Source organism: Ursus americanus, chromosome 28, assembly GCF_024610735.1.
Source record: "Ursus americanus isolate L20-20 chromosome 28, mUrsAme1.1.p, whole genome shotgun sequence".
Taxonomy (NCBI): Eukaryota; Metazoa; Chordata; class Mammalia; order Carnivora; family Ursidae; genus Ursus; species Ursus americanus.
In genome coordinates, this window is record NC_142154.1 from 12,432,374 (window position 1) to 12,459,961 (window position 27,588).

General features: G+C 38.0%; 1 protein-coding gene across 4 annotated transcripts in view; it reads left to right on the forward strand.

Annotated features, from left to right (window-relative positions):
- The window catches only part of MCTP2 (multiple C2 and transmembrane domain containing 2), a 242,000-nt gene that overhangs the window by 198,687 nt on the left and 15,725 nt on the right, over positions 1–27,588 (forward strand). For all 4 annotated transcript variants that reach the window (XM_045812980.2, XM_045812981.2, XM_045812982.2 and 1 more), the window contains 3 exons: positions 1,017–1,139; positions 4,234–4,275; positions 17,425–17,534. In XM_045812980.2, coding sequence (XP_045668936.1) covers positions 1,017–1,139; positions 4,234–4,275; positions 17,425–17,534 — 275 coding nt within the window. The remainder of the gene's footprint in view (positions 1–1,016; positions 1,140–4,233; positions 4,276–17,424; positions 17,535–27,588) is intronic.

A 27,588-nucleotide genomic window follows, 5' to 3' on the forward strand; every position in this document is an offset into this window, starting at 1 on the left:
AAAAATCAGCAGAAAATACACATTATCTACAAAAATAAAACTTTCACATGGTATAAAATGTTTTAAGTAATAGGTAAAACAGTATTGCTTTGAGAAAGATTCAGTATTTAAGATGCAATAATTTGTCTCTTCTAAGTTGATGTTAAGAGTGACTTTTTCAAGCACTTACAAGCACTAACAGCTGATAACCACGAATTATCTTATTTCATCCTCTGGACCACCTGTGCATTGGAAAAGAAAGTGAGGCTCAAGTTTTGAAATCATTTCCCCATGATTTCACTCCTGCCTCATGTTGTAATTATCATGGGTTTTTTTCTTATTTGTCCAAATTTGCTTGTTCCTTGGAGGTAGCTCCCATGACCATTGTCACATAGAAACTTGGACTCCAACCCAAGCTCTTGCTTGTCCTTCTGTAGGACTGGGTCACAAATCCAAGGCTGACAGCAACTGGGCAGGTAAAGTCCATACCTGGTCTGATGCAGGAACTTCTGGCCCATCATTTCCTTGTGACCATCCAGCCTCAAAATTGGAACATTTTAAGATTTTTAAAGAGACTTTGGCTACCTGAAGTTTTTATCTGAAATATTTGGATTTTTAACCATTGGCAGCCAATTTATGTTGGCAAAATTTGGTCTGTGGCCTGACTCTGAGCCCTTGGATTTTTCCATTCTACTTTCCTAAATTCTGGTAAATCTCAGAGCAAAAAACCGAATACAGTTGATGGGGTGATGGGATTTCCAGGTATGAGGCTACCATATTGTCTACTTCAGAGTGTGACTGGCCTGCTCATTTCTCTATCTTCCTCATCCTGCTGCCAATTCTAAAACTGTTCATCGTGTGTGTGTGTGTGTGTGTGTGTGTGTGTGTGTGTGTGTGTGAACCTGTCTGCAACTGTTCCTAAAAGCTGCTATAGGGAGACTGTCCTGGATTTAATTCCCTTAAGTCAATATAAAGGATTTTAGGATCACTCCCATACTGATTTCTCAAGCAATGGTTTTGTCTTGTCTTCCAATCAGGTATTTTTAGTCACTGTCTGGAATTTCGAACTGTATATGATCCCCCTGGCGTTGTTGCTACTCTTCATCTACAATTTCATCACACCCACAAAAGGGAAGGTTGGCAGCATCCAGGACAGCCAGGTGAGCGAAGAGTCCAGTAATTGTGACATTTGACTAGAGAAAAATGTGTGAACAACGACAAACCACCACCAAATCGTGACCCAAGTCCACTTGGTTTGAGACGTGAGGAGGAACACTGCACATACATTTATGTGATGGTGGGGATCTTTGATTGGCTATAACCTGAAATTATCCTTCTATGTTATGTTCCTGAGACCTGGCTTACATTCTTAGCATGGGGAGAGCCCTCTGGTGCTTGGTTAACTTTACTGTGGAGGCAGCATATTTCACTGTGTGCCTGTCTGGTTATCTGTAAGGTTCCTATGAATAACATTCTCAACCACTGAAAAAAACCCTTTGTATGTCCTTGAGCTCCTTCAGGGCATGGAAAGCATCTGCGAGGCTTCCTTGGGCCTCTCCACCCAGACATCCTGTGCGGTATTCACCTCTAGCCTGAAGCCTTCAGAGGCTTGCCAATCAGAGAGTGGGTGGGCAGGGGCAGCTCAATTTTGGGGTGCCCAAGTCCTGAAAATCTCAAGCTTCCCATGGTCTTGAAGGAAGCAAAAGCAAGACATCCCCTAGCATCTACTTTTCATACTTACTCTCTGACTCAGCTTCCCCTGTTCCACTTATCCGAGGAGGAGCCGAGAGGATCTTTTCCTGGTCTGAACAAGAACTTGTATTTGTAGACTTGCTTTATGGCATCATCTTGGAATTCCAGATTCAAGAAACAAATTTTTAAAACAAAAATCTAAGATTTCGAGACTTGATAATAGAGGACCTTCATATTGGGTTTCTCAAGACTCAAAAGCTGATGATCTTCACCCATTTTTCTGTATGATGCTATTATTTAAAAAAATCTCTGAAATAATGGATCTGAAAGGGATGTTCTGGTATCCTTTGGGGGTAGAAGGGAAGTAGAGAAAATGAGTTTTTTGGCAGGGTGTAAAAACCTCAAGCAAATTCAAAATTCTATTCTGTTTGATATTTGATTGTTTAACGCTGTAGGTATGGGCATATATCAATAATGAGGGACCTAACAATGCTAGAACCAACTAATAAATAAATAGCTTTAAAGTACAGGATTGTTTAAGGACTAAGTTGCCCACAGATATGGATGATGGAAATTTTTACAGAGAAACATGTTTAGTAAAAAATGCTGTCAACTAACACTTTTACAATTTTTGATCAGATTTTAGCTTTCCAGCTATATATATGACATGTATGCATTTGTAGGCAGGTATATACACATGTATTTATAGGTACATAAGAATACTTAAGGGCATGTGCTTACAAATGTGTGTATGCGTGTGTGTGTGAATAAAATCTTTTTAATTTACAGAACACTTTCAAATTCATTTCCTATTTTAATCTTGATAACACAACCATGAAGGAGGCAATAATTACTATTTCTATTTTATGCTTGAGGAAAGTAAGGCCCAGAGTGGCAAGCTGATTTGCCCAAGGTCACCCAGCAGGACATGTTTGAACAGTGTCCCAAGCTGAAGACTTTGTCCCAAGCTGGGCTTCTAACTCCTAATTACAATGTTCTTCCTCCCACAACATGTTTTTATTATGTGTGTTGTTACCCATTTGCTTTCATGAAACGCGTGCTGCCAACGGTGAATAGGTGAGTTCTCCGGCATCCATGGAGTGTGACACACAGTGCTCGCTGCAGCTCATGGGAATTCTGGGAGGTAATGGAGTACCAGTCTTGGAGAAGTTGCTTGGTAACCGCTCAGTGGTTTTATGGAGTATAGCAGAGTATTCTCTGGATACTTCCGGGTTCCTCTTTCTTTAAGAACGTGATGTTCACAATTCTGTTTACTACTGGAAAGATGGCATCTAAACAGCATGCCTGAGCTTTGCAAGGTGGTTGAGCACAAAGGTAAGCATTCAGGCTGCAAACAGACTCTGGTTTTCTAATACCCAGCATTCTGTCTGAGCTACTGACCTCCTCCTGGACTGTGTTGGCTTTTAAAACTGAGGGCTTCAGAGGGGAGGGGGGTGGAGGATTGGGATAGGCCAGTGATGGGTAGTAAGGGGGGCACGTATTGCATGGTGCACTGGGTGTTATACGCAACTAATGAATCATGGAACTTTACAGCAAAAACTAGGGATGTACTGTATGGTGACTAACATAACATAATAAAAAATTATTATAAAAAACAAACAGATAAATAAATAAATAAAAGAATAAAAGAATAAATAAATAAATAAATAAATAAATAAATAAATAAATAAATAAATAAATAAAATGTTCTCCAGACACTGAGAAAGAAGGTGAGTCCTGTGTAGGATACACAGTTCTATATACTATTTATTGTCTTTATTACATGTATTCAGATCCCTTCTGTACTTTGTCATATGCTTATGAGAATTAAAGTTTTGCATTACTGTAAATAAATAAATAAATAAATAAATATTGCAGTGATACAATTAAAAGTTACCTGGTAAATAGTCAAGATTTCTAAACCAGTCCGAACAAGCCTATTCACAGTACCTGGTGCTTCGCCCCCCCCCCCCCAAACGAAAACCAGGTGCCCGTTAGTGGCCATCAGAGCCTGAGTTGGCTTCTCGCACCTGCCCCCGCCCCCCTCCCCGAATCCCAAGGAAAACAATAATAATGCTCAGAAACCTGTAACTTATTCTTGAGATTGATTATATTCAGACTAATGCATTTCCTACTGTCTAATGTTTCAGTAATGGCCCCAAAGGAAAAGAGCAGTCATTATAACAATGAGCCTCGCACAAACCCAGTACGGTGTTCTCAGCCTTAACATAGCAGTTGGCTCATTTGTCAGAATAAGAACAAACTGTTTACAGAAAGTGCAGCCCGGCAATGCATTTTTAAAGCTGGATGCCTTCAAAGGGCACTCGCCTAATTGTTTTATTTATAGTTACGTTTTATGTAGATTATGCATATTGTGTATAGTCTTGCCACCGTGTCCCCCTGAACTTTAAAAGCATTATTTTTTAAGAGGTTATAATGTATTTAAAAACCACCAGTGCTTCAATTATGTAGAAAAAACGTAAAAAGTGTATATGGTTTTAATTTGCATTGAGTAATTTCAGGGGATGTTATATTAACAAATGGTGTTTTTTTCCCTTTCAGGAGACCACAGACTTAGAGGAAGAGGACGATGAAGAGGACAAGGTGAGTGCGCTCAGGGAAGCTCAGGAAGGGGGTGTGTTAACGTTGTCAGCAGAAAGCGCTTTTCTGGTTGACTCAAACCGTATTTTTTTTTTTTTTTAGTACTAGGGAGTGTCCGGCATAGTAATATTTTTGTAATTTATAAAGGGTATCACTTTTTAGAGATCTTATTAAGTGAGGATAAAAGGGGGTAATATATAAGGAATTACGAAATATTATAAAAAGCGTACCTTCACGCAAGCGAAGATCGCTACAGCCTGCCCCTTGGTGGATAAAAGGTAGATAAAAGGTGGTCGAGGGAGTCAAAAGTGAGTCAAGGAAAATTGCTGTTCCTTTAGGTCCCGTCTGTGCTCTGTGGGGTGGTCACCCACTTCAGAGCCTGTCAGTTTCCCAGCTGTTGCTGGCAATGTTTTCAGCTATATGTCTGTGTACATCTGTCCTTTTTCTTCTCCTGGGAGAATCTCTCAAATCTGCTGCTTTTGTTGTCATTACGCTTTCAGACAAACCTTCTGGAATAAAATGAAAAAAAAGTGGAAATGCCAAATGAGATGCTACCAGCTTACTGGACTTCCAGCCCCTCAGAACCTGTGGGTGTATGGGGTTTGTGATAGCTGTGGCCAGGAGGCCTGCAGGAGGGGAAAAGGGCAAAAGGGGGGATCTTAAGAGTTAAGTACCCAAAATAAAATACCCAGAAAATAGCAACGAATTTAAAAAACACTGGCTCTATGACACAAACAGTCCTAAAATTAATTGGGTGAGCCAGATGGTTTTGCCCATTTGAAGCAAATTGGGTGGATTACAAAGCGAATCGTATTTGTTGTGCTAAAATGATCATTAATAGCGAAATAATAAAATAAAGTATAATATTTTTTAAAAATGGAATTGACTCTTTCCAGAATAAGGTCACACAGATGCAGCTTTCTTCCTGATGAGTCGATGTGAGCTGCTTCTGAGTAATGTAACTCCTGAGCATGAAAAATAATCATAGCCAAGCCAACCTGCATGATGATGGAATGTTTTACCACAAGAAGCACAAGTATTAATGAAATTATTTTAAACCTTTATCAGGCAAAATCTAAATTTTATGTACCAAGGCTTAAGGTGAGGAAGATTTTTTTTCTGCTTGGCTATGTCTGTTAAAATGAGCCCTCTGTAGAAGAGGGCCTCATCTGTCCTTTAGAGATCATTGTGACCATGTGTTTTTGGCCCATCTGATAAAGGAGGGCATCCAACAAGAAGGAAATGAATGAAAAAGTGATGTGAACCGGCAAGCAACAAATTCAGGCCATGGAGTATAGACCAGTGGTTGTCACAATCCAGCCTTTTAGTGAGGTGCCTCAAGGACTGTCTGGGGATCTGGGAGTCTGGAAGGAGAGCCAGTTGGGCTGTGCTTTAAGCCTTCCTGGGCAAGGATGGCTGAGTTGGAACCATAACATCTACATGGAAGAGCTTTGGAGCTCTTGTGTTTATCCAAGCATTGTCGTCCCCACGACACGTGCGCCAAACCTGCTACACACAGGCCATTGGCATCTGGGTGTTCCTCATTTCCCTCAGGGCAATGCCGTTCTTGACATACTTCAATTGTAGTATTTTCATAGGGCCTTTAGCAGCCATGGCATGGCCATGTTTATTTGCTCCCTCAATTTTATAGGTCTATGAAATCATCCAGATAAATAAATCTAAAATGAAATTTTGACTTCTATTTATACCTCTTTCTGCTTAACGCAACCCTTCTGCTGTTCGGGAGACTGGTGAACTTTGCAGTTCTTATCCATATCTTTGCAGTCTCACATCTCTGAGAGATTTGTAAAGCATAGAGGGATTTTCAACTTTAAGACTTCTGGAGCCCACATCATCCCAATATATATTACAGTCCATCATTTCTTCTCCACATAGAGCAGACTCAACGACCAAGATGTGCTCGTCATAGACCTCCACACACAACCACTAGGACAACTGCCCTCCATCTTGTGCCTTGCTGAAAGGCTTACCCACAGAACCCTCCTGGCTTCTGTTGCATGTTAGACATGACAGACCCTGCCTCTGGGACCTGTAACACACCCAGTGAGCGATGAGCTGTTTACAAATTATAAACACACAGTCATTTCCTTCCAAGCCAGAAGAAGAAAGGAAACTCCTTTCTATCCAAACTATCCATCTTGAAAGTGACACTCCTTAATTGCCAGCGCCCCTTCCCACCAAATACCATCACAGGCGACTGTGGAAGATGAAAGCACGACAGGGCCCCCCCAGCCCAGCTTCCTCAGGAGATAGACGCGTTCTGTATATTCTGCAAGTCTCTAATGCACAGACCACGACGCGGTCTGGGGTCTGTCATACTTTTATTGTCTGGAAGGGGGGGTTGTTGTAAAATGACATCACTGTAGCCTCTTGCTCCTTTTCATTGTCGGAAGTCCATGGTGGTGATCCGTGTGAGAAGCCAAATTAGATTGCACAATTGTGTGCCTGTGTGTGTGTGTGTGTCTAGACTTTCATATATAATGTAGAACCTTCAGGTAACTACTTTCTTGGCTTTTAGGAAACTAACTGTACAAACTAAACTTTGAAGAGAGGAAATCTTTCTTATTCCTGATGGCCCTCGCAAGAAATTGCTTGTTACAAGTGTAGTTTGCGGGGGACCCCTGAACAAACAGATAATGGCTAAGTTCAGCCAACAGCAATCAGCTGACATTTCCTATTTGTATTAGACTCCAAATGTGGAATTCTATGTGGACCTTATTTGTACGGATGGATTACAATGAAAATTGCATTAATTTTCTGCACAGTAAAGGTCAGTAATTGAAGCATGAACCAAGAAACTATTGTGTAAAATGCTGTATCCCATACTTAGGAAAGGTCACGCAAAGCAATAATATCTTGTTTTCATTGCAGAAGGTATAAATACTTGCATTAGAGTTTCTTTCTTTTTCCAGCCCAACAAATGCTTACATAGAATATTTTAGCATTTAGTATTAACACCACCAAGAAGAAATCATAAGGGCATGTAATAAAAAAAAAAAATCCCGTCTATTGCTATATCATAAGGAAACTGCACTGTAATGGCAGCATTGTGAGTTCCCGGGTCTTTAACTCAGCTGTCAGAAGTAGGACTTGAATGATCTGTTCGAGGGTGATCAATGAGTGCACGATTGCCTTGCAGTGTTTGGGGGGGGAGGGGAATTGCCCTTCTGTGTCAATTGTGGGCGAAAAACAGATTGGATGTTTTTCTTAAGAAAGTAAACATCTAATATATGTTTGTGGATCAGTGGTAGAACATTTTATAACGAAAGGGTACAAATGAATATTATATCTCTATGCTCTTTTTACAAATTAGGATGTCATCATTAAAACTTAAGTACATTTTAAACCATCAAGTTCAGTGTTTAACACAGTTTCCGTCCTGCAAACTGGTTAGTCCACTCGTCTCAAGCAGAACTTTCTTAGGGAAAGCAGCATGTGGCCTATGTATTTAGAAGGAGTTCTTGCTGTAATATAACCTGGATGGTCCTTTGGATGAGTGGGTTAGGCCCATGATGCCTCATTCCCTGTGTTTTCTAATTCCAGAGAAAGAAGGTGATCTATAGTGTCCCAACCAGAGGAGACCATCATGCTTGGAGGGAGCTTTTTCTTACAATCTCATCACGAGAGCAGTTTTGCTTATGATTCCTTTGTACCTTCTTAAGAATGTCCCAAACACAGCAAATTAGTTTGGTTAGTGATTTTTTTTAACCTATTGACAGAGCAGTGGTACTTTAAAATGATAAAGTGTGATATTTTTAAGAAAATACGAAGTCAGTATCTTTGAAAGGTTAACAGTAGTTGAATACACACACACTTTCAGAGCATATGCAGTCTGTATACAGGGCATATTGTAGAGGGCGTGTTTAAGGAAAACTTTCAGGGGGGTGCCTGAGTGCCTCAGTTGGTTAAGCATCTGCCTTTGGCTCGGGTCATGATCTCGGGGTCCTGGCATCGAGTCCCACTTGGGCTCCCTGCTCGCAGGGCCCCTGCTTCTCCCTCTCCTCCCTGCTCCTGCTCGCTCCCATTATCTCTCTCTCTCAAATAAATACATAAAATCTTAAAAAAAAAAAAAAGATAACTTTCATGGAAATAAAGTAAATGGTTGCTCTGATTTAACTCCTTTTAATTTGATTTAATGTGATTTTTAGTGATGAAGTGATTTAATTGCTACCATTTCTACCATACCATCTTACTTTCAAGACTTTAGTATTAGAATGGATTCTAGCCAATTCTTAATTGTCAGTTTATGCATGTTTTGAATGAGAAGGGATTGGCTTCCCTATTTCCCGCAGTCTTTTCTCTGACACATTGACTTGCTCAATTTTTTCTTTTAAAACTGAAGCCCCCATTCTGAAAAAATTTGTTGGCTTTACTACCTTTTGAAGTCATCCAGAAATGTTACTAATCTGACCTTTTGGACCATTATTCATCCCAGTAGTATCTGGCTCACTAATATTCCTAGTACTTGTGTATTTTCTTTGTGATTTCTACCGTCAGGATTATACGTGGTGTATTATTCCCAAATACTGTGAAATATGGTATGCCAAACTAGAAATTAGATGGATTGTCTATCCTTCTATTAGTTTATGTGCACTGTCCAACAGAATACAGTCAGAGGCTCTGGTTTTGTGGACTATACTGAGTCTAGATGGTTAATTTCTCATTGCCTAAAATGTTTATATCATGGTAATGTAGAATACATTGGGCATTGTATCTCCATTATCCACAAGTCATTGTTTTTCTGAGGATAGTGTTCCTCTTGTCTTTCTTAATGAAACCCCCTCTATTCCCTGGTGGTTGGCCCTAAATCCCGATTATCCAGTGAGTTTACAAGGTAATTGATAGGTGAAGACCCCTCTTTTTTCCGCAAGGGAAAAGTAGTAATTTAAAGTAAGTAATAAAGGATACAAAAGTAATAATATAAAACAAGATTATTTTGAATATAAGCTAAATAATTATATTTATAAAAATATTATTAGTAAAGGGTTTATAATTTACATCCTGTTCCTATGTACTTTAGCTCATCCAGTACTCAGACCATTAAATTTGATACTATTTCCCCCATCTATAAATTAAGAGAAATTAACTAGGTAGGATCGTAGCAAAGCTCAAATCCAGTTCTTCTGACCTAAATCAGATTTATCTTGGACCATGCCACACTGTCATGAAGGAACCATGTCATTAATTTATCGGTTCATTTTTCTGCATTGTTAAGTATTTATGGAGTGTTTTCTCCCTCTCTAGGCCTCTGTAGGTACAAAGATTCAAACTATAAACATGGTCCTCTAAGTAAATAATCAGAGTATAGTGTGGTTGCTACTTTTGTTGAAATTTGTACACTAGGTTGGGCAGTGAAGAGGAAGTGTGTGTGTGTGTGTGTGTGTGAATCAGGAACTCTGAAGGAGGTGATGTTGGAGCTCAGTCTTAGGGTAATAAGAATTGTTGCACTGCTCGATCGCATTAATGTTCTATCTTGCACCCCTCTCACTCCCCTACTCAAAGAAAACTAAAGGACACACACAGTAAAATCCGCAACTGCAGCTCATTGTGTGTCTACTTACAGTAGTTACAGAGAACTACCTCCAGTACTTACAGAAAACCACTAGCCCTGTTTGCCTTGGGGGGGAGCAGTGGGCATGCATGCCTCTGTCAGTCGGCTCAGAGAAACCAATGTTCCTGAGGTCTAAATGCCAAATAATTATTGTAGACTGTTTCCAGTTTTTCATTTGTGTTTTATCAACATCATCTTCTTGATGTTGTTCATTCTTTCACGTTTTTCAGCCCTTCCCTGTAATACCAGATGAGATTCTTGTTGCAAGCCAAGAAAACATGTTGGTAAATACCAGTCAGTGTGGAGGCGCTTTCTGTAATGAACAGAGCAGTTTAAAAACCACTTAGAAATGATATTGATTGAAAATCTGGTCTGTTTTATATTTATTTCTCTAAGCAAAAGTATACTTGAGACGGAAGTGTGCTCCTGAAAAAGTACAGAATTTTACCCCCATTGTAAGAGCATACGCCGTGTTGACCGTGTGTATGGGCCTGCGCATGCGTAGGTGAAAGCACACGGGCGCATGCGCACACCCCCCACATCTCAGGGGAAGAAGTCCTACAGACCTTCCCCAGTGCAGTAAGCCAGGCTTCGCAAAGAACTTATTTTAATCTCATCTATCAGAAATATTGCTTCTTATTCTTTGTTATGACAGATCCTGAGGTTTTGGGTTTGTTGTTGTTGTGTGTTTTCCATGCTAAATTCCACTCAGTCTATTTCTGGCATTTATAATTCTTCAAGTTTTCAAATTATAGGCTTTTAATACTCTGTAGGATAAAACAGACCAAACATACTCCCATTGAAAGTCCAAAGTTATATTTTTGTGTCTTTGCTCTAGAGGGCCAAAATGATTGGAAAGATCTTGAGACAGAATTTTGCATTGATCCCCTTCGGGAATGCTTCCCATCCTGTGACAAATACTACTCAAGTTTTAAACACGTCGAAAAGGATTTTTTCTGACATGGTCTATTTTCAGGACTGTCCCCCCGGTTTTGCTTAGGTACTTAATAGAGAAATGAGGATTTTTCCTAAATCATAACATGTGGGAAAGATTTAAAGTAACATACTGATTATATAATTAATTCTGAGTTGTAAATTCATTTTGATGGTGTGAATTCTCTCCCAGAGGCTCCAAGCTGGTTTATTACACCTCCAGTGCCTTAGTCATTGGAGCCGTGGGGGTGGCAATAAGACCTGAAGAAGGATGGATTTGCCTCCTGATTTATTTTTGGTTTTGCTTATAAAGAAAGCACATGATTTGTTCTTAATTCGGCTGCTTTACAAACTTAGCCAAAAGACTCGGGTTTATTTTTCTCGCATTTTATAAATGAACGGACAATGAAGAAAACGGTGATCTTGTTGCATCCGTCTCTATATAATAACATATATTTTTAGGTTGTAGAGATGGCATTTGTCATCATTATTCTTACAAGGAGTTCCAGTTTTTCTTTATGGTATATCAGAAAACAAAGGAACCTAATGAAACTGGAATTCTGTATCTGAAAAGTTCCACGCTCTCATCTCTTCCATTATGTTGTGATCCAGGCTTTATCATGAAGTGGACCTTAAATCACGTGAATTGACTTATACGCCCCGCTGGTTTTTCAAGTTTGTAATAAGAAGTAACATCCATTCTTTCTCAAATGTAAGGCTCTGAGAGTGCGGTGCGTGGTTGGTCACAATTTTTTTGTGCATTTGTTTAATCACACCAGTGGCCACCAGTCTTCCACTCTTTTTATTACACATTTCCCTCTATAAATCAGAAGCCTCCTATGTTAAGGAAACACACAAGCAATGTGATAACAGTTCTGTCTTTCTGAATGGATCTGTTACTCTTCCCAGGCAATTTGGTAGCGGCAGCAGATGTAATGTTGTGTTTGCTAAACTGTTATCACCACATTCCGTGGTTCAATCTGAGACGTGTAAATAAAGCCAGCATGATGCAGATAAAACTGCCAGATGATCTTTCGTACAACTCAGGGCAACATGAGTAGACTTGTCTTGGAAGATCATTGCTTTCGAAGCTTAAATTAACCCCAGTATTCTCTCAACTAGATCGAAGGTTATTCATTCTTTTATCTCTTTGCATTCTCGAAAGGAAGGGACTTATGTTTATGAAGTGCCTAGATATCTTTACATATCTTATGATACGAACGATATTTAATTCTTCAAACACTCAGTCGGGAAAGGATTAGGCTCTCCCTTTTCCCAGATAGCAAAATCAGGATTCAGAATGGGTAAAGAATTTGCCATGACCACAAAAACTGGTAGAAGACAAGACAGAGTTGAACCCAGTTCTCTCTGCCCCCTAGCCTGTTATTTACACAATGTGTAGGCCTGGGTAGAGTTGGTAAGTCTCATGGTTGATTGGTCTGTTTGTTTTTCTGGTTAGCTTTTCACGTGTTGGTGCAAACAATTCCCGGTTACCCCAGCTCTTAAATATAAGAGTGGAAAGAAATGTTTCGGAAATATTTTCAAAAGGCATCCTTTAGCATACACTCTCGTGAGTATTGGGCAAAATAATGCTGGAAAGAAAGAGCAGGTGGCAATATGTAACTGAATGAGGTATCTCAAAATTATATATTTGATGGTATGGAAAGAGACAGAACAGAAACCCATAGATATCAAAGAAGCAAATGCCAAAAAGAACAAGTCTGAGCTGAATGCCTACCTTGTGAAATGTCCACTGGACATTTAAGGGGCTTTTTTTTTTTTTTTTTAAGGGACTCCTTATAATGGAGATACACTTACTCTAGAGTTCTGGACTGGAATCCTATGCCACATTGTCCCTATTTGCCCAGAAAATTTCCATTTACTGCTTCCTCCCCATTTTGTTTAAATACTAGGTATTGTAGCTAATATTTCCATTCAGATACACTGGGATGAGTTGCTTAGGCTTGCCATTTGTGCCTTCTGTTTCTGCTGTGGTTTTTACTAGCAGCCCGGGGTTGCATGTGCAGTGACCAGAGATCTCACTGATACCAGGTTAAATCCAACCAACAATCAGGGATAACCCATCTATTTTCCTGACACTTTTCAGGGGCTAAGCCACTAAAACCTAGCTTTAAAAGAAAGCTTTTGGATGGTCACTGACAAAAGAAAGTACTCTCAGATGCGTTCACACTTCTTGTCTCAAGTGGTGATGGAGAAGTCTTTGATGCTCCCCACCCCCCACCCCCAGTGAGTCACGTGGCATACCAGCCTGTTGGGGCATGGCTATTGCCAAATCTGTGCGATGCATAAAGGCTCCAGACTGCCAGTTCTAGTTGGGTTAGTGGAAAAGATGAAAAATTGTAGGGTGAGTATATGTTAAATATATGCAGAATTTAAACAGTCCTATGGATAAGAGAATAAAAAGTAGTCAGAACACTTTTACTATAATGTTTTGTTTCACTCATTCCAATGAGTAAATCTGCACTTACTTTTTTTTTTTTGCTGTTTGATAAAGCTTTCTCAATGAGTAAATAATAAAGTCAGAGTTCATGTTTAAGAAGTAATCAAGTACGATATTCTATTTGTCAAGATAACTATTGATGAGCTAACTGACAGATGTGTGTGTACATTTTTTGCCTGTCCCCTGGGGCCATGGTCATATCATCTTAAGTTGCAAATCTGCTAAAGAGCCTTCAACAGTTAGGAGTTACTGTAAGAAGACCGTTTCTGGAAACGTGCTTTTATTTACATAGCTGAAAAGTTGTGTTTACATATCCGTCTGTGGAGTATGACTTTTCTTTTAGATCAAATGACTATTCTGCATTTGTTCTGATTTTCCATTGCAAGGTTTCATTGTACATGTATGAGAAAGGTATGAGCAAGGTAGCTGTGAATATGTTGACTCCAATAGCACCAACATATGACAAATCTTGGGCAGAGTCAAATGGTGGCATCGAGCGATTCAAACAGAATATCAAATAAGTTAATTCTAAAATTATTTTGATTTTTTTCAACCAATATATGGAACCAAAACAAAGCTTTTCTAGTTAGTTTTACAAATGATAAAATCTCTGATATCAGGAATGCCAGTGTAAAGTGAGTCGAAACATTTAGCATTGGGGATTATTTAATTTTGTACGGATAGTATAAACACAAACTTTGATGGAGGACAGCATCATGGCTAATAAGATACTCTCACTAAATGAAGGCATCTATGAGGCAGAAATGTACTTGGTTTTGGCCACAGTGCCCCGATTATCCATGATTGTGTACAGATGAATGATAATGCTCTATTGATTGAATTAGAAGCTGTCCTGTCCACACTTATAAATATCTTATATATACAGTAGCAAAGACAAAGTTTTTGTGACAAAGAGATTTCAAATATAAACAATGCACTTTAGTGTGGCAATGTGTACTCTGTTTTTTGCTTCTGGTCATCAATTTGAGTTTAGGAATGTCTGAACATTTGAAGAGCTCTTAGTCAACTTAAACATTTCCCAGAGCTATTGAATGCTTGTGAAAAAAGAAATCTCCAAAGTTTTTGTTGCATTTGGGTCATAATCATTTGGAAATTTTTAATCAGAATCTTCAATGACTGAAATGCTAAGTAACTTTATCTTTGAAAGCTTTTAGTGAGTGGAAGTGAATGTTAACAGAACTGGCAAAAAAGACAATGCATTTTTTTTTCACAAAAACAAGAAATATTTAGCACAAAGTAAACTATCAGGTCAAATGCTGTGCACGGTTCAATATTTAATTTTGAAGTTACCCTTTGAGATATCTCAATTTGTGGAAAAAACTTTTGACTTTTAATGGAATAAATATCTATTTTACCTAAGAATGGAAGGAAATTGAGAAGCCATTTATTTATAAGCATGAATTGTGTGAAACATTCAAAGGAATTACACATACAACTTACTTGAAGTTTTGTCCTCAAAAAATGTATGAGAGAGAACGTTCTTATGAATGGATACAAAAATGCAGTGCCTTTGAAAATATTTGGGCTAAAATATATATGGATCTCAACATTTAAAAATTAAAATTGATAATAATTTTCTCCATGTAACACATTTTTTTGGGTGTGAGATTTCAAGGTACTTCAGTGCCTGTAGAGAGAATATTTTCATAATTAAAATTATGATCCACAGTAGAGTCAATTAAAGGTGTCAATTTAATGACTATTAAGTGCAACTCTGAAGATGATTAAGAACAATTTTCTGAAATATATATAAAAAGATGGTATTAAAAAGTACATTCTTTTGAAAAGTACCCTGACCTGGGATTATAAACACATATATAACTAGGAAACCAGTTAAAATATGTGAATCTGTAGCACAAATAATCATTCTTTATGTATCATTTAAAAATGTCCAGATAACATAAATAACTTATTTATATGTTATATTTCATTTTAATATACATAAAATATGCTTTAAAATTGTTTTGAAGTAATGTATTTATAAAAATAAAATGAAATAATTATGTGGATCCACTAATATGAAATCAAGTTGATAGTTGATAAATATTTCAAAAATTATATAATTCTGGTTACTTTTACTCTTCAAAGTGTAGGGATTTCGTTGATAAATTACTATCTTGTTAGCCTAGATATGGTGGGACTTTTAGCCTTGTCTTTGAATATTAAATATGCAAACTAAAACATCAAATTCATTAAAAAGTAAAAGGACATTGAGACAATCATTTATTATTTTAGTTTACTAACTAGTACTTTCTTTACAACCAGACCCTCGGCATTTGGGTGTTTCTTTGGAGGGGAACACACACACACACACACACACACACACACACACACACACAGTCAGTCAGTAGAACTAGGACGTTTTTATGAACTTGAGCCACATGGAAATTTGAGTCATTTTCCAAGAAATTGTTTTGACCTAAAGTCTATGCTGCTGAAAAGAGGAAGCTACTTTTGCCCTTTGGGTCAAATTCCCTGGTGCTTTCAAATCCTCCTTTATAAACATGAATACTTATGTAGCAGACAGAGATGGTTTTCACCATTGTGCCCATTAATAGATGTTGCTGAGCATGAATTAGGTTGCTCTGGTGGCATATCTAATTTTTAAGGCAAGCTGCTTGAAGAATTAGAGAGTAAGGGAAATAAAGAATTTTAAATTGGGGTGAAAAACTACAAATGTCTTGCTAGTTTGATGTAGCAAAAGGACACAATAAGCCTGCCTTCTCCTGCTATACGGAATGCTTGGATTGATTAAGGAGTTCAGCCCAGATGGTAAGAGGTCCTTCAAACCATCCCAGCACCCTTTACTAAAGAGGGACTGGCAGTGGTACGTTCTAACCTCTGCCATCTCTGTGGTCTGTTTCTGCCAAGTAGCTTCATAATCAAGGACAGGTGGGAGAAGGGAGGTTTGTGCTTTTTTGACATTTCTGCCATATTGGTGCTTTTACCCACAATCACTAACCAGGTGGTGGATTCTCCTTCCCACTCAAGTTGTGTCCACTTTGGTGGAACAGAGAATGCAAGAGGAGAGTGAAATATTTTCTTCTGCTGCAGAGAAGGTTATTCTTAAAATGCTCTCTTAAATTTAGAAGGTTTTGCTCCATAATTTAGTACAATTCTAACTCAAGTAAAATTCTAGATAGAGGAAAATTTGAGTTTTGGGGTATTATATATTAGATGTAGTGGCTACAATGACCCAGATAGCCAAGAGCTGAGAGGATATGAGCTAAATCCCAGTTCCAGTAGAGTTCCCAGGGAGCTAGATTATGGTATCAGAATATAAGAAATTGTGTAAAAATACCACTCTTTAGGAATCATCTTTTCTCCAACATTTGAGTAATTTCTCAATTCTTTTTATAAGCATTAGCTGCCTAACGTGGTAAAACACACTTGAGATTTTCTATAAGCAAAGTAAGGACAATATTCTTAGAAGGCTGAATTCTGTTTCACGTGAAGAATTGGAGGCTGAGGAAGATGAACTTGAATTTGCTTGTACTTCTATGAAGGAAAACCCAGTCAATCATTGAGCATCGTCCAAGGGAGTAACCTGTGTAGGATTCAATCTCCTGAAGTGACTTTGTAGTCTGCCTCCAGGTCCCTCCTCTGTTTCTAAGGTGGTTGCCAAAGGATGACTGAAATGTTCGTCAGACTTGTGGTGGGTTTAAAACATGACTAAAAATGCAACAGAGTTTGACAAAGAAGCCACAGTTCTAGGAAACCTATCACCTGGATTTCCAACATACTGTGTTGTCACCTGCTGGAAACATCTCTGAAGGACTGTAAGAGGACAGGGGTAAGGTGAGCTTGCAGATAACCTTGTGAAGCCAGACAGGAAATCAGGGTCAGCCAAATGGAAGAGGTCACAAGTTCTCTGACAGAAGCAGTAGCTTCCACAGAGAAATGAAGCTCTTGGTTCTGTGGGTTTCCACACATCATCTCCTCATGCTGAGGTACTGACTGAGACAAAATGTGAATGGTTGCATCTGAATGAGTGGCCAACAGTTCTTTGGAGTCAACAAATATTTTAAGTTGTGAAAAATGTGATTCATCACTTGGAGTCACTCTGTTGATAATAACCATGTTATCATAACACGGTATAATAATTTCTAGAGCAGGACGATAAAAATGAAGTGACTGAGCTAAATCTTGCTTTTATGTTTCCTAGGAATCAGAGAAAAAGGGGTTAATTGAAAGAATCTATATGGTACAAGATATTGTTTCAACTGTTCAAAACATCTTGGAGGAAATAGCTTCTTTTGGAGAAAGAATTAAAAAGTAAGTTCTACGTTTGTGTTGTGTTCGAAGTAGAGCTGCCATCCATTAGGACAGCAGGGGTAGAAGGGTGGGGAGTGCAGGGATCAGTAAATGCATAAACAAAAGAAACAAAAGCTACAGGGTTGGAGCAACCCTATTTCTGTTTGTTGGTTTGTTCTTTGGGCTTGTCAGCTTCACAGTTGGGTAGTGCCTCGGAACCGGGGCGACCATATGGCCAATTCACACCAATTGCCCCAGCATAATATATTTCGCTCTCAAAAGTATCCTTGTTTGGGTGATAAATTATAGATTAAAAAAATTGAGTATCCTATTCAGAAATAAAAAGGGAAGCAACTATGCTCTAAAATTGCCTTTTTCAACTGAGACATGGAACACAGTAAATGCGTTTTTCTCAACTTACCAAAGAGCCGTACATAGCTAGTGGCATCATGGATACAAAGATGTAAAGTTAATTCGTCACATTCATGGGTGCCTGAGGACAGGGGTCAACGAACTTTCTTTATGAGAGGCAGTGAGTAAATATTTTCATCTTTGTGGACCATAACTACTCAACTGTGTTAAGTATAAAAGCAGGCCTCATTGATACCAAAACGAATGCCTGTGTTATGTGTTCTAACAAAACTTTATTGACAAAAACAGGTGGCAGGCTAGAGCTGACTTAAATCCAACCCATAGCTTGCCACTTCCTACCTTAGGTTATAAAGACTAAATCTCTAATGGAGTCTTAGTTGAGAAAGACTGCTTCTATGATTCATGTTTATTTTGACATCATAAACTCTGTTTAACTTGGTCTTCATTTGATACCAATGAACAGAGCAATTTAAATTTTTTTTCTTTTAATTTTAAACTTATTTCCTACTTCAAATCCAGAATTGTGTCAACTGTGTTGCTCTTTTTAAAGATTCATTGATACTTTTTTTTTTCTTATTTTGTCCATTATGGTTTCTTTAAGTAAAGAAGATAATATTTAGAAATTGCATGGGTAAGGGTGCCTGGGTGGTGCAGTCGGTTAAGTGTCTGACTCTTGGTTTTGGCTCAGGTCATGATCTCAGGGTCATGAGATCGAGCTCCGTGTCGGGCTCCACGCTCAGTGCTCGAGAGTCTGCTCAGAGTCTGCTTGAGATTCTCTTTCCCTCTACTTCTGCTCCTCCCACTCGTGCTCTCTCTCTCTCTCTAAAATAAATAAATAAATCTTAAAAAAAAAGAAATTGCATGGGTAAAGAAGAGATTAACATTAGTGCTAAAATCCAAGAGAAAGTTTTATATATCAAGATGCAGGGGAATCGGTAAGTTATAATGAACATCAGGAAATATAAATAGCTAATATGGAACTTTGTATGGACACTGATCTTTCTCAGTTCCTTATCAAATCCAGTTGCTCTTATTGTGGCCATTTATTATTGGCATAGTAAACATGTTCATTTTGTTTATAAAATAAGTTATAAATCATCTTTAAACAAATTTGGTAAGTTTTACTGAATTTACATGTTGCCATTCCCATTATCAATGTCTTGGAAGAAAAATTAAACAGCAGGAGGATTTTTGCTTACATATATTGGTGCCTACCTAGATTTCCATATAAATTGACAAATGATTTCTGAAGTTACCCTCGAAATTGTTTAACAAAAACATAAGTGACAATAGGAAATAATCAGATAATGAGGTGGGCGTTATACTTTCTTCATTCACTCATTAACTCTCAGTTCTGAGTGTCAGGCACTGACCTGGTCTAAGAACAAGGAATATTCCATAACACCATGATAATAGCAACATCAACTCATGTCATATGCCAGCTAGACACTGATGTAAACCCTTTACACAAAGTAGTTTCTTTAAGAAGTTGCTGACAGGAATCAGATTAAATGATTCCAGCAAACCTAGGGATTAAGGATTGTTAATATACCCATTTTACAGATGAGGAAATAGAATCACAAAGTGATTCACTCTGTAGCTTAAGGTCACAGAACTAGGAAGCCAAGAAGCTTAGATTTGAACCTGCCCGCACTACCACACTAGAAGGTCATTTTCCTCTAGGGATCTATTTTCCAGTGAGGAGAACAGTAATAAGATAATTAGAAATCAGTTGCACTGATACAAGGTAGAGGTAAGACAGGATATCAGGGGAGGTCTGACCAGCCCAGAAAGGGATGTAGGGGAGAGAAAGACAGACAAGGGACACTTCTGAAGAAGGGATATCTTATCAGCATGTCTGATAATGGGAAGAGATAGTTGGGCAAAGAGTTAATGAATGGGGACTTCAGTAGGCGGGAGACTTGATGCAAAGGTTCAAAGCCCAAGACCACACTAGATACAGGGAGATGGATGTATGGGGTTTAATGTCTGTGTGACATGGATGGTATCGCCAGAGCTTGAAGGTGAGGCAGATCGTACAGCACCCTGAGTGGATGGAAAAGGTCAAGGAAAAAAATTGAATGAGGGCCACTCTGGCAGCAAGAAGGATGAGAGGATGTGGAGCCGGGGCGAGACTGAGGAAGGAAGGCCATGGCGTTTTGTAAAACCGTCTCCATGCTTGAAGGTCTCTAATAGACAAATGTGGCCGTTGTGCGATTGATAATGGTCAAGGAAATGTGTCTGATGAGAGAAGAAGGCAGGGTGATTTAAACAGGCCCCCATCTCTGCAGTGCGTCTGAGGGGCGGCTGTGCCCAGCACAGCTGTGGTGGCCATGTCTGAGACGTCTTTTCAGCCATGAACAGAGTACTGTTCTGCCCAGCTGCAGCACAGGAAGGAAGGCCCATAAGACTCCCCTCCTATTAATTCTTTGGCCATTCATTACCACAGTGACCTTAAAGTTCCTGCTGGGCATTCAAGTGGGATGGCATGTGTAACTCTGTTGGAATTCCATTGTAATGCAGCGTTGACAGACCAGGAAAACTTTTACCCAACTTCTGGCAACTAGTAAATAAGTAAGCTTGCATAAAACTCTTAGAGCAGGGCTTTCCAGTTACTGACCCAGAAGACCCCAATTGTATTGCATTTACACAGAACAAACGATATTTTCTTTTTCTACTCTACTTTCTCTAATTACCTTCTCTAATATTATACAAATTTCGAATGTATGTCTATAACAGGCTACAGTATTTACTGAACATGTAGCATCTATATTATCTCAGACAGAAGGCTGGATGGGTCAGAGAGGGCTGTATTTTATACGTCCCCTCATTATGGAGTGTTACCTTCAACACTTGTATTTTTGAGTGCTGAAGGACATCCCCATGGAGGCGATAATGAGAAACCTAGGACAGGGAAGTCATCCCCGCAAACGTTCCAGAGTCAGGTTTGGAAGGCACATCCATCGGAAGGAGAACTTCTCTAGATGGGAAGAGATGTTGAGAAATACTAAGCACTCAAGATGAGGAAGGAGGTTAAGTGCAGCTTGAATCACGGTGAAGACATGGGGAGTGATAGACTGATTCACCTTCTGTTTATTCTGAGAGTGGTATGTTGGAAGGAACAAAGAAAGAAAGCAGAAAGACCAAAGAGTTGGCCAGACATGAGGTATGAGGAGAAGGTTCACAAGCTAGAGTAAAAACCATGCCTTGTGAACGAAAGCATCATGTGGTGTCCATTACAAAAGAATAATCTATGGGATTATATGATCAGTCATTTCTGTTTCCATGGGTAGAGGAGTCAGAAGACCTTATTTGTCCTAGCCTGAGAAGTGAGGAAAATCAAGATTCCACGGGCATAAAGGTCAACTAGTGGGACACCCAGTCGGGGGAGGAACTGCAGGATGGAGCTGTTATCCCCCTTTACCGGATGTGGTCACAATCATTTCTTGTTTAGTGCTTTGGAGCTTTGAAAACGATATTCTTAGGACATGTTACCGTGTTACTAAGCCTGAATGGTTGAATGAAGGAAGGAGATTCATTGAATTTTTTTTTTTTTTGAAAGGTTTGGTTCATTTGTCTCATTACTGTCCAAGTCAAGGATTCCTTTCTTTGGGACTTAGGGAGCTCTCAGGTTAGGAAAATTAGGGAAGTCTGTGAAAATGTTTAACAGAGTATTTGATTTTGAGATGGAAAGGGTTTTTTAACCTTGGGTGTTCTTTGGAAACCAGCACAAGATACTCCATGTTAATGGAGAGAGGGTCTAGTAAGTTCTTGAGTGTTAGAGGAATTAACAGTATAATGTCTTTGAACTAAGTCCTCAGTGTAAACAAGAGTATTAATTTAAATGAGCAAAATGTACCTTTTTACATTTTCTAAAGTGCCTACGGTAGAGGCAATGAGAGTGGGCTCTTGAGCTGACTTTCTGAATTCAGATCCCAGTTCTGTCACTTGTACTGAGAGTAAGTGATTTGGTGCCAATTATTTAACTTTTATGACTCAGAGTCCTCATTTGTAGAATGGGAGTAATAATTATTCCTCCTTCGTAACATTTTTGGAAGAATTAAATGAATTGTGCATATAAAGAGCTCAGACTAGTGGATGGCATGTATTACTCACTTAAGAATATTGACTATTACGAATATTATTTTTGGCAAACTGCCTTTACTTTCTTTTTTCTGTGTCTTAAATTAAAAAAAAAAGTTTTTAAAGTGAATGTCTCCCTTTAAAAAAAAAAAAACTTTTAAACACTTTCCACTAAAACTGTGGGTTGCTGAGGGGGAAATGCAAGAGTTAACTGACTTGGCTGTTGGGAGAGCAAATCTGACAGGGTGTTTGTGAGAGTGTCTGATACACATCTTCATTAGAAATGAAGCACCCAACACTAATACACATGACACATCACACACTTGCACACACAGACAACTATTGAGATCTTTATAAGGATTGCATTAATTGCAAAATAATTGACATCTTGATAAAATTTTAAGTTTTCTAATAATGTCTTCTGTCTTTTTAGGTCATTTTGAATTTATTTCAATATTATTTTAGAGTTTCATGTATAGAAGTTTGACACATTTTTGTGAGATATACTCCTAAGTACTTGATTTGTTTCATGATATTTTAAATGGTATCTTTTTTTCAGATTTCATTTTCTACTTGTTTGTTGCTAGGATATAGAAGTGAAATTAATTTTCCCACATGGACTTTGTAACTGTAAATTTTGGTAAACTTAGTTATCTTAATTTTTATCTGAAGATTATTATTCTAGATTTTCTATTGCATAAACGTATTATCTAGGAAGAATTTTTTCTTCCTTATTTTCCAGTCTATATACATTTTTCTGTTTTCTTGCTTTATCGTACCAGCTACTAGCTCCAGTAACCATGTTGAAGAGAATTGGTGTTGGTAAACATTCTTTTCTCCTATGTGATATCAGAGAAAAAGCTTTCAACATTTTACTCTAAGAATGATATTTGCTATACGTATTTGTAAATACAATTTATCAGATTAAAGAAATTCCCTTTTATTCTTAGTTTACTAAGAGTTTTTACCCTGAATGTGAGCTTTGTCAAACTTTTTTCCTGCATTCACTGGGATGGTAATTTTTCTCCTTTACTTTTGCTAATGTGGTCTGTTATCATTTTTGATTTTTACATGTTAAGCCAATTTCCACTTACAGAATAAACCCAGCTTTGACATGTTATACACTCTCTTCATTTATTGCTATTTTATTTACTCTGACTTTGCTTAGTATTTTTGCAGCTATCATCATTAATGAGATTTGAGCTGTAATCTTCTGTTCCTAAATTCCTTATGGAGAGATTATTCTAGGCTCATACAACATGTGGGGTATTCTCTCTTTATCATTCTCTGGAAGAGTTTGCATAAGTCTGGTGTCATTACTTCAGGATTCAATAGAATTTGCCGGTGAAGCATTTGGGCCTGGAGTTTTATTTTAGGAAAGATTTTAATTGAATATTCCATCCTTGTAAATTATATAGGTGTGTTCATCCATTCTGTTTCTTCTCACACCTCTTTCTGTAAGTTGTCCTTTTCTGGAGTTTGTCCATGTCATTTAAATTTTCTACTTTTTATATAAAGTTGTTAATAAAATCCTCTTTTATTTAATAAAATCCTATCTTTAATGTCAGTAGGATCTGTAGCATTGTCCACTTTTTTTATGCTTGATATTTTTTTAAATGGAGAGGTGGGCAAAGGGAGAGAGAAAATCTTAAGCAGCCTCCATGCCCAGCACGGAAATGGACGTGGGGCTTGATCTCACAACCCTGAGATCATGATCCGAGTCAAAATCAAGAGTTGGCTGCTTAACGGACTGAGCCACCCGGGCACCTCTATGCTTGATGTTAATTGTGTTTTCCCTTCTTTCTTAATGGAGATTTATTTATTAGTCTTTAGAAAGAAATATCACTGGCGTTTGTTAATCTTCCCTCCTACCTGTTTTATTTTTCATTAATTACTAGTACTCTTATGTTTTATTACTTTCTTCCTTTTACTTTCCTTGGGATTAATGTAGTATTTTCTTTTCTAACTCTTTAAGATAGATCACTGGATTACTTACTTTCAATCATTCTATTTTCCAAACATTTAAAGAACATTAAAACTCTACAATTGCTTATAAGCATAACTTTAGCTCCAGGCCAAACATTTTGGTGTTGATATTTTCATTGTCATTCAAGCTTAGTAGAAACTTTTTTTCTTTCTATTTTCTATTTTTATTTCTTCCTTGGGGCAAAGAAATACACTGCTTAATTTCCAAGTATATGGAGATTTTCTGTTTATCTTTTTGTTCCTGATTTCTAACTTAATTGCTTTATGGTCAGAAAATATTGATCAAGAAAATGACCTACTTCTGTAAACTCTCCATGTGAGCTTGAGAAGTTATTGAGTGTATTGTTATATATATAAAATATGCATGTCGTTTATATATATATATATATATATATATATATATATATATACATGTATATATATATACTGATTAATTTTGTTGATTGTGTTCAATCTTTTGTATTTATACTGATTTTTATTTTTTGTTGGCTTCTTATATCAATTACTCAGAGATGTGTATTAAAACTTTCCACTGTGGATTTATCTATACCTCCTTGTAGCTTGGTCAGTTTTTGCTTTCTGTATTCCAAAGCTATGTTATTTAGGTCATACATTTTATTTTAAAGATTTTATTTATTAATTTAAGGAGAGCGAGTGAGCGGTGGGGAGGGGCAGAGAGAATCTCAAGCAGACTCCATGCTGAGCACAGAGCCCAACATGGGACTGGATCTTACAACACTAAGATCATGACCTGAGCCAAAATCAAGAGTCAGATGCTTAACTGACTGTGCCACCCAGGGTGCCCCTGGTTGTACATATTAAAATTGTTATACTTTCCTAGTAAATTGGATTGTTTATAGGAAGTGACCTATTTATCTCTAAGCAATAAATGAAATTATGCCTTAGTATCTTAACTAGTAATAATATGGCTGTACCATCTCCTGCTGATTGGTTTCTTTATAATATATATTTTCCTACTATTTTCTTTCAACCTATCCATTTATGTTTGAGATCTCTTTCTTATTTCTGACAATCACTATCTTTTCATTGTACCATGTAGTCCATTCAAATTGAAGGTGGTCACTAATATATTTAGATTTAAATTTATGGTTTTTATTGTTTTCTTTGTCCTTGTTCTAAGTGTTTTTTTTCCTTAATCTGTGTTTTTCATATATTTGCTCAGAATGTAAGGACTCTCTTGCTGTTCTTTTAGTTGTTACCCTAGAGTTTAGACCATGACTTACCACAGCCTAATATAAATTATTTTTTCACTGTCTAGCTTTGAGCCTATGTGTTGAGGGGCAGAGTTGTTTGCATGCGTGTCCTTTTTATGACCTCATTATTTTTTAAAGATAGATACAGCTTCAACTTTAGGCTAAGAAAAAGAGAGAATAAAGGTCATCTAGGTCTGTGTATATAGTAGATGCTTAATTCTGAATTGAACAAAACAAAAATCTGCATGATACAACAGAGTAGAAATCTATTTAGATTTTTCCCTTTATTTTTTAAATTTTTAAAAAAGATTTTATTTATTTATTTGAGAGAGAGAGAGCATGCACAAGCCAGGGGGAGAGGCAGAGGGAGAAGCAGACTCCCCGCTGAGCAGGAAGCCTAATGGGGGACTCGATCCCAGGCCCCTGAGATCATGACCTGAGCCAAAGGTGGCAGACACTTAACCGACTGAGCCACCCAGGTGCCCCGATTTTTCCCGTTATTTAGATATCGTGCTATTAATGGCACCAAAGCGATTTTCTTTTTAACAACTAGTAACCATTACTGTGGCATTCATGCACTGCCCCTGTATCCTTGTGCGAGACCTGTAGGTTAAACTTCCTGCCATGGCATAATTTGGGGCATTAGGGAGTCCATATAACATTCTCCAAATGTGAAATCAACCTCCAAAAAGTTCAACTAGAAGTTTTACTATGGAAGAAAGTAGTTGGAAATGGACCTATATATATATGTATAAATTTAGAATAGCGTAGAAAAAAGCATGAGGACGGAGTGGAAAAATATCAATTATTCAGTCTGTTGGTGTCAAGTTGCTGGACTGGCGAAGTCTTTGGTAAGTGCTACCAAATCTAGAAATCAACCAGGGAAAACACTTATAAATTTGGTCATGTAAAATATGTAATTTTCTCTTTAAAAATTTATAAACCAGATAAAAAAGACAAGAACGCAGCACATTGGGAAAACACTGTAACAAATATGACAAAGGACTGATTTCTTTAGTACCCAGAGATATTTTAAATCACTGAGGAAAAAGTCAAGCAAAAACAGCCCAAGGCACAACAGACAAATCGTAACTGCTTTCCATTTTCTGAGTTTTTACAATGTGCTGGAAACAGAATGTGCCAGCTACCTTCAATGCAAGTTCCTGTTTAATTCTGGCAGAACTCTATGATAGAGGTATTATTATTATCATTATTATTCACATTTTGCAGAGCAGAAATATTGGTGCAGATTGATTAAATCACTTTCCTTTAGCTTATTAGAGATGAAGCCTGAACTCAGCCTGATGTCAATATGCTTAAAATTCCGTTTTCTTAAGCACTTTCCCAAAGAGTGGCACCTCATGAAGAAATAAACTAGAAATCACTTGAGAAACAAATTAAAACGATGCACATGCATATTTTATTTTTTTTAATTTAAAAAATTTTTTTTAATGATTTTATTTATTTATTTGACAGACAGAGAGACAGACAGCGAAAGAGGGAACACAAGCAGGGGGAGAGGGAGAGGAAGAAGCAGGCTCATAGCGGAGGAGCCTGATGTGGGGCTCGATTCCATAACGCCGGGATCACGCCCTGAGCCGAAGGCAGACGCTTAACTACTGAGCCACCCAGGTGCCCCTGCACATGCATATTTTAAAAGGTGTTTAAATTTGCCTATAATTTTGTAAAGTGAGAAATTAAAAACACACGTACCTCTCTATGGGCAAAGATTAAAAACATTGATAACAGTCTGTTACAAGAAGGTGAGGTGACAGGGTTTTTCTTAGACTCTTCATGGAATTGTAGTTATTTACAAAACAAAACAAAATCTCTCTCCGCTTCAATTTGCTCATGTGTAAAATGGGGATAATCTTTCCTCGGAAGAGTTATGGTGACCATCACAATAATAATATGAAAAATATTAGCACAATGGCACATATTAAGTGCCCAGCAGCTGTTATAGGTTAGTCCCTCACCTCCCCCATGATCCCCCTGGTGTGAATACGCATTAAAAAAAAAAAAAAAAAAAGACTAAGAGACAAATCTTTTACCTCTCTGTGTTCCTAGCCACAAGGCCAAGGGTCAATAGACAGCCAAATAAATGAAGCTAAAGACCAGGCAGAAGAAGGACCCTAGGCTCTCATGGGCTCTCTACATGACATGCGATTTACAGATCATTTTCTAGGACCATGCAAGGATTCCACTGTTTGTTCAATTCTACATCCCATGTTCTAGATCTCCATTTGCACGCAAGTCAAAGGAGGCAATGGACATGCTGAAAGGAGCCAGGGGACCCGTGAAAATAATGTGTATGGTCACGTAACCTGCATTATCTATGGGCTGGTGGCATAATGGTTTATAGTCAAATGCTTCCAGCCCATTTCAGGGCACTGGGAACCTTCTAGAGTCAATGAGTCTGA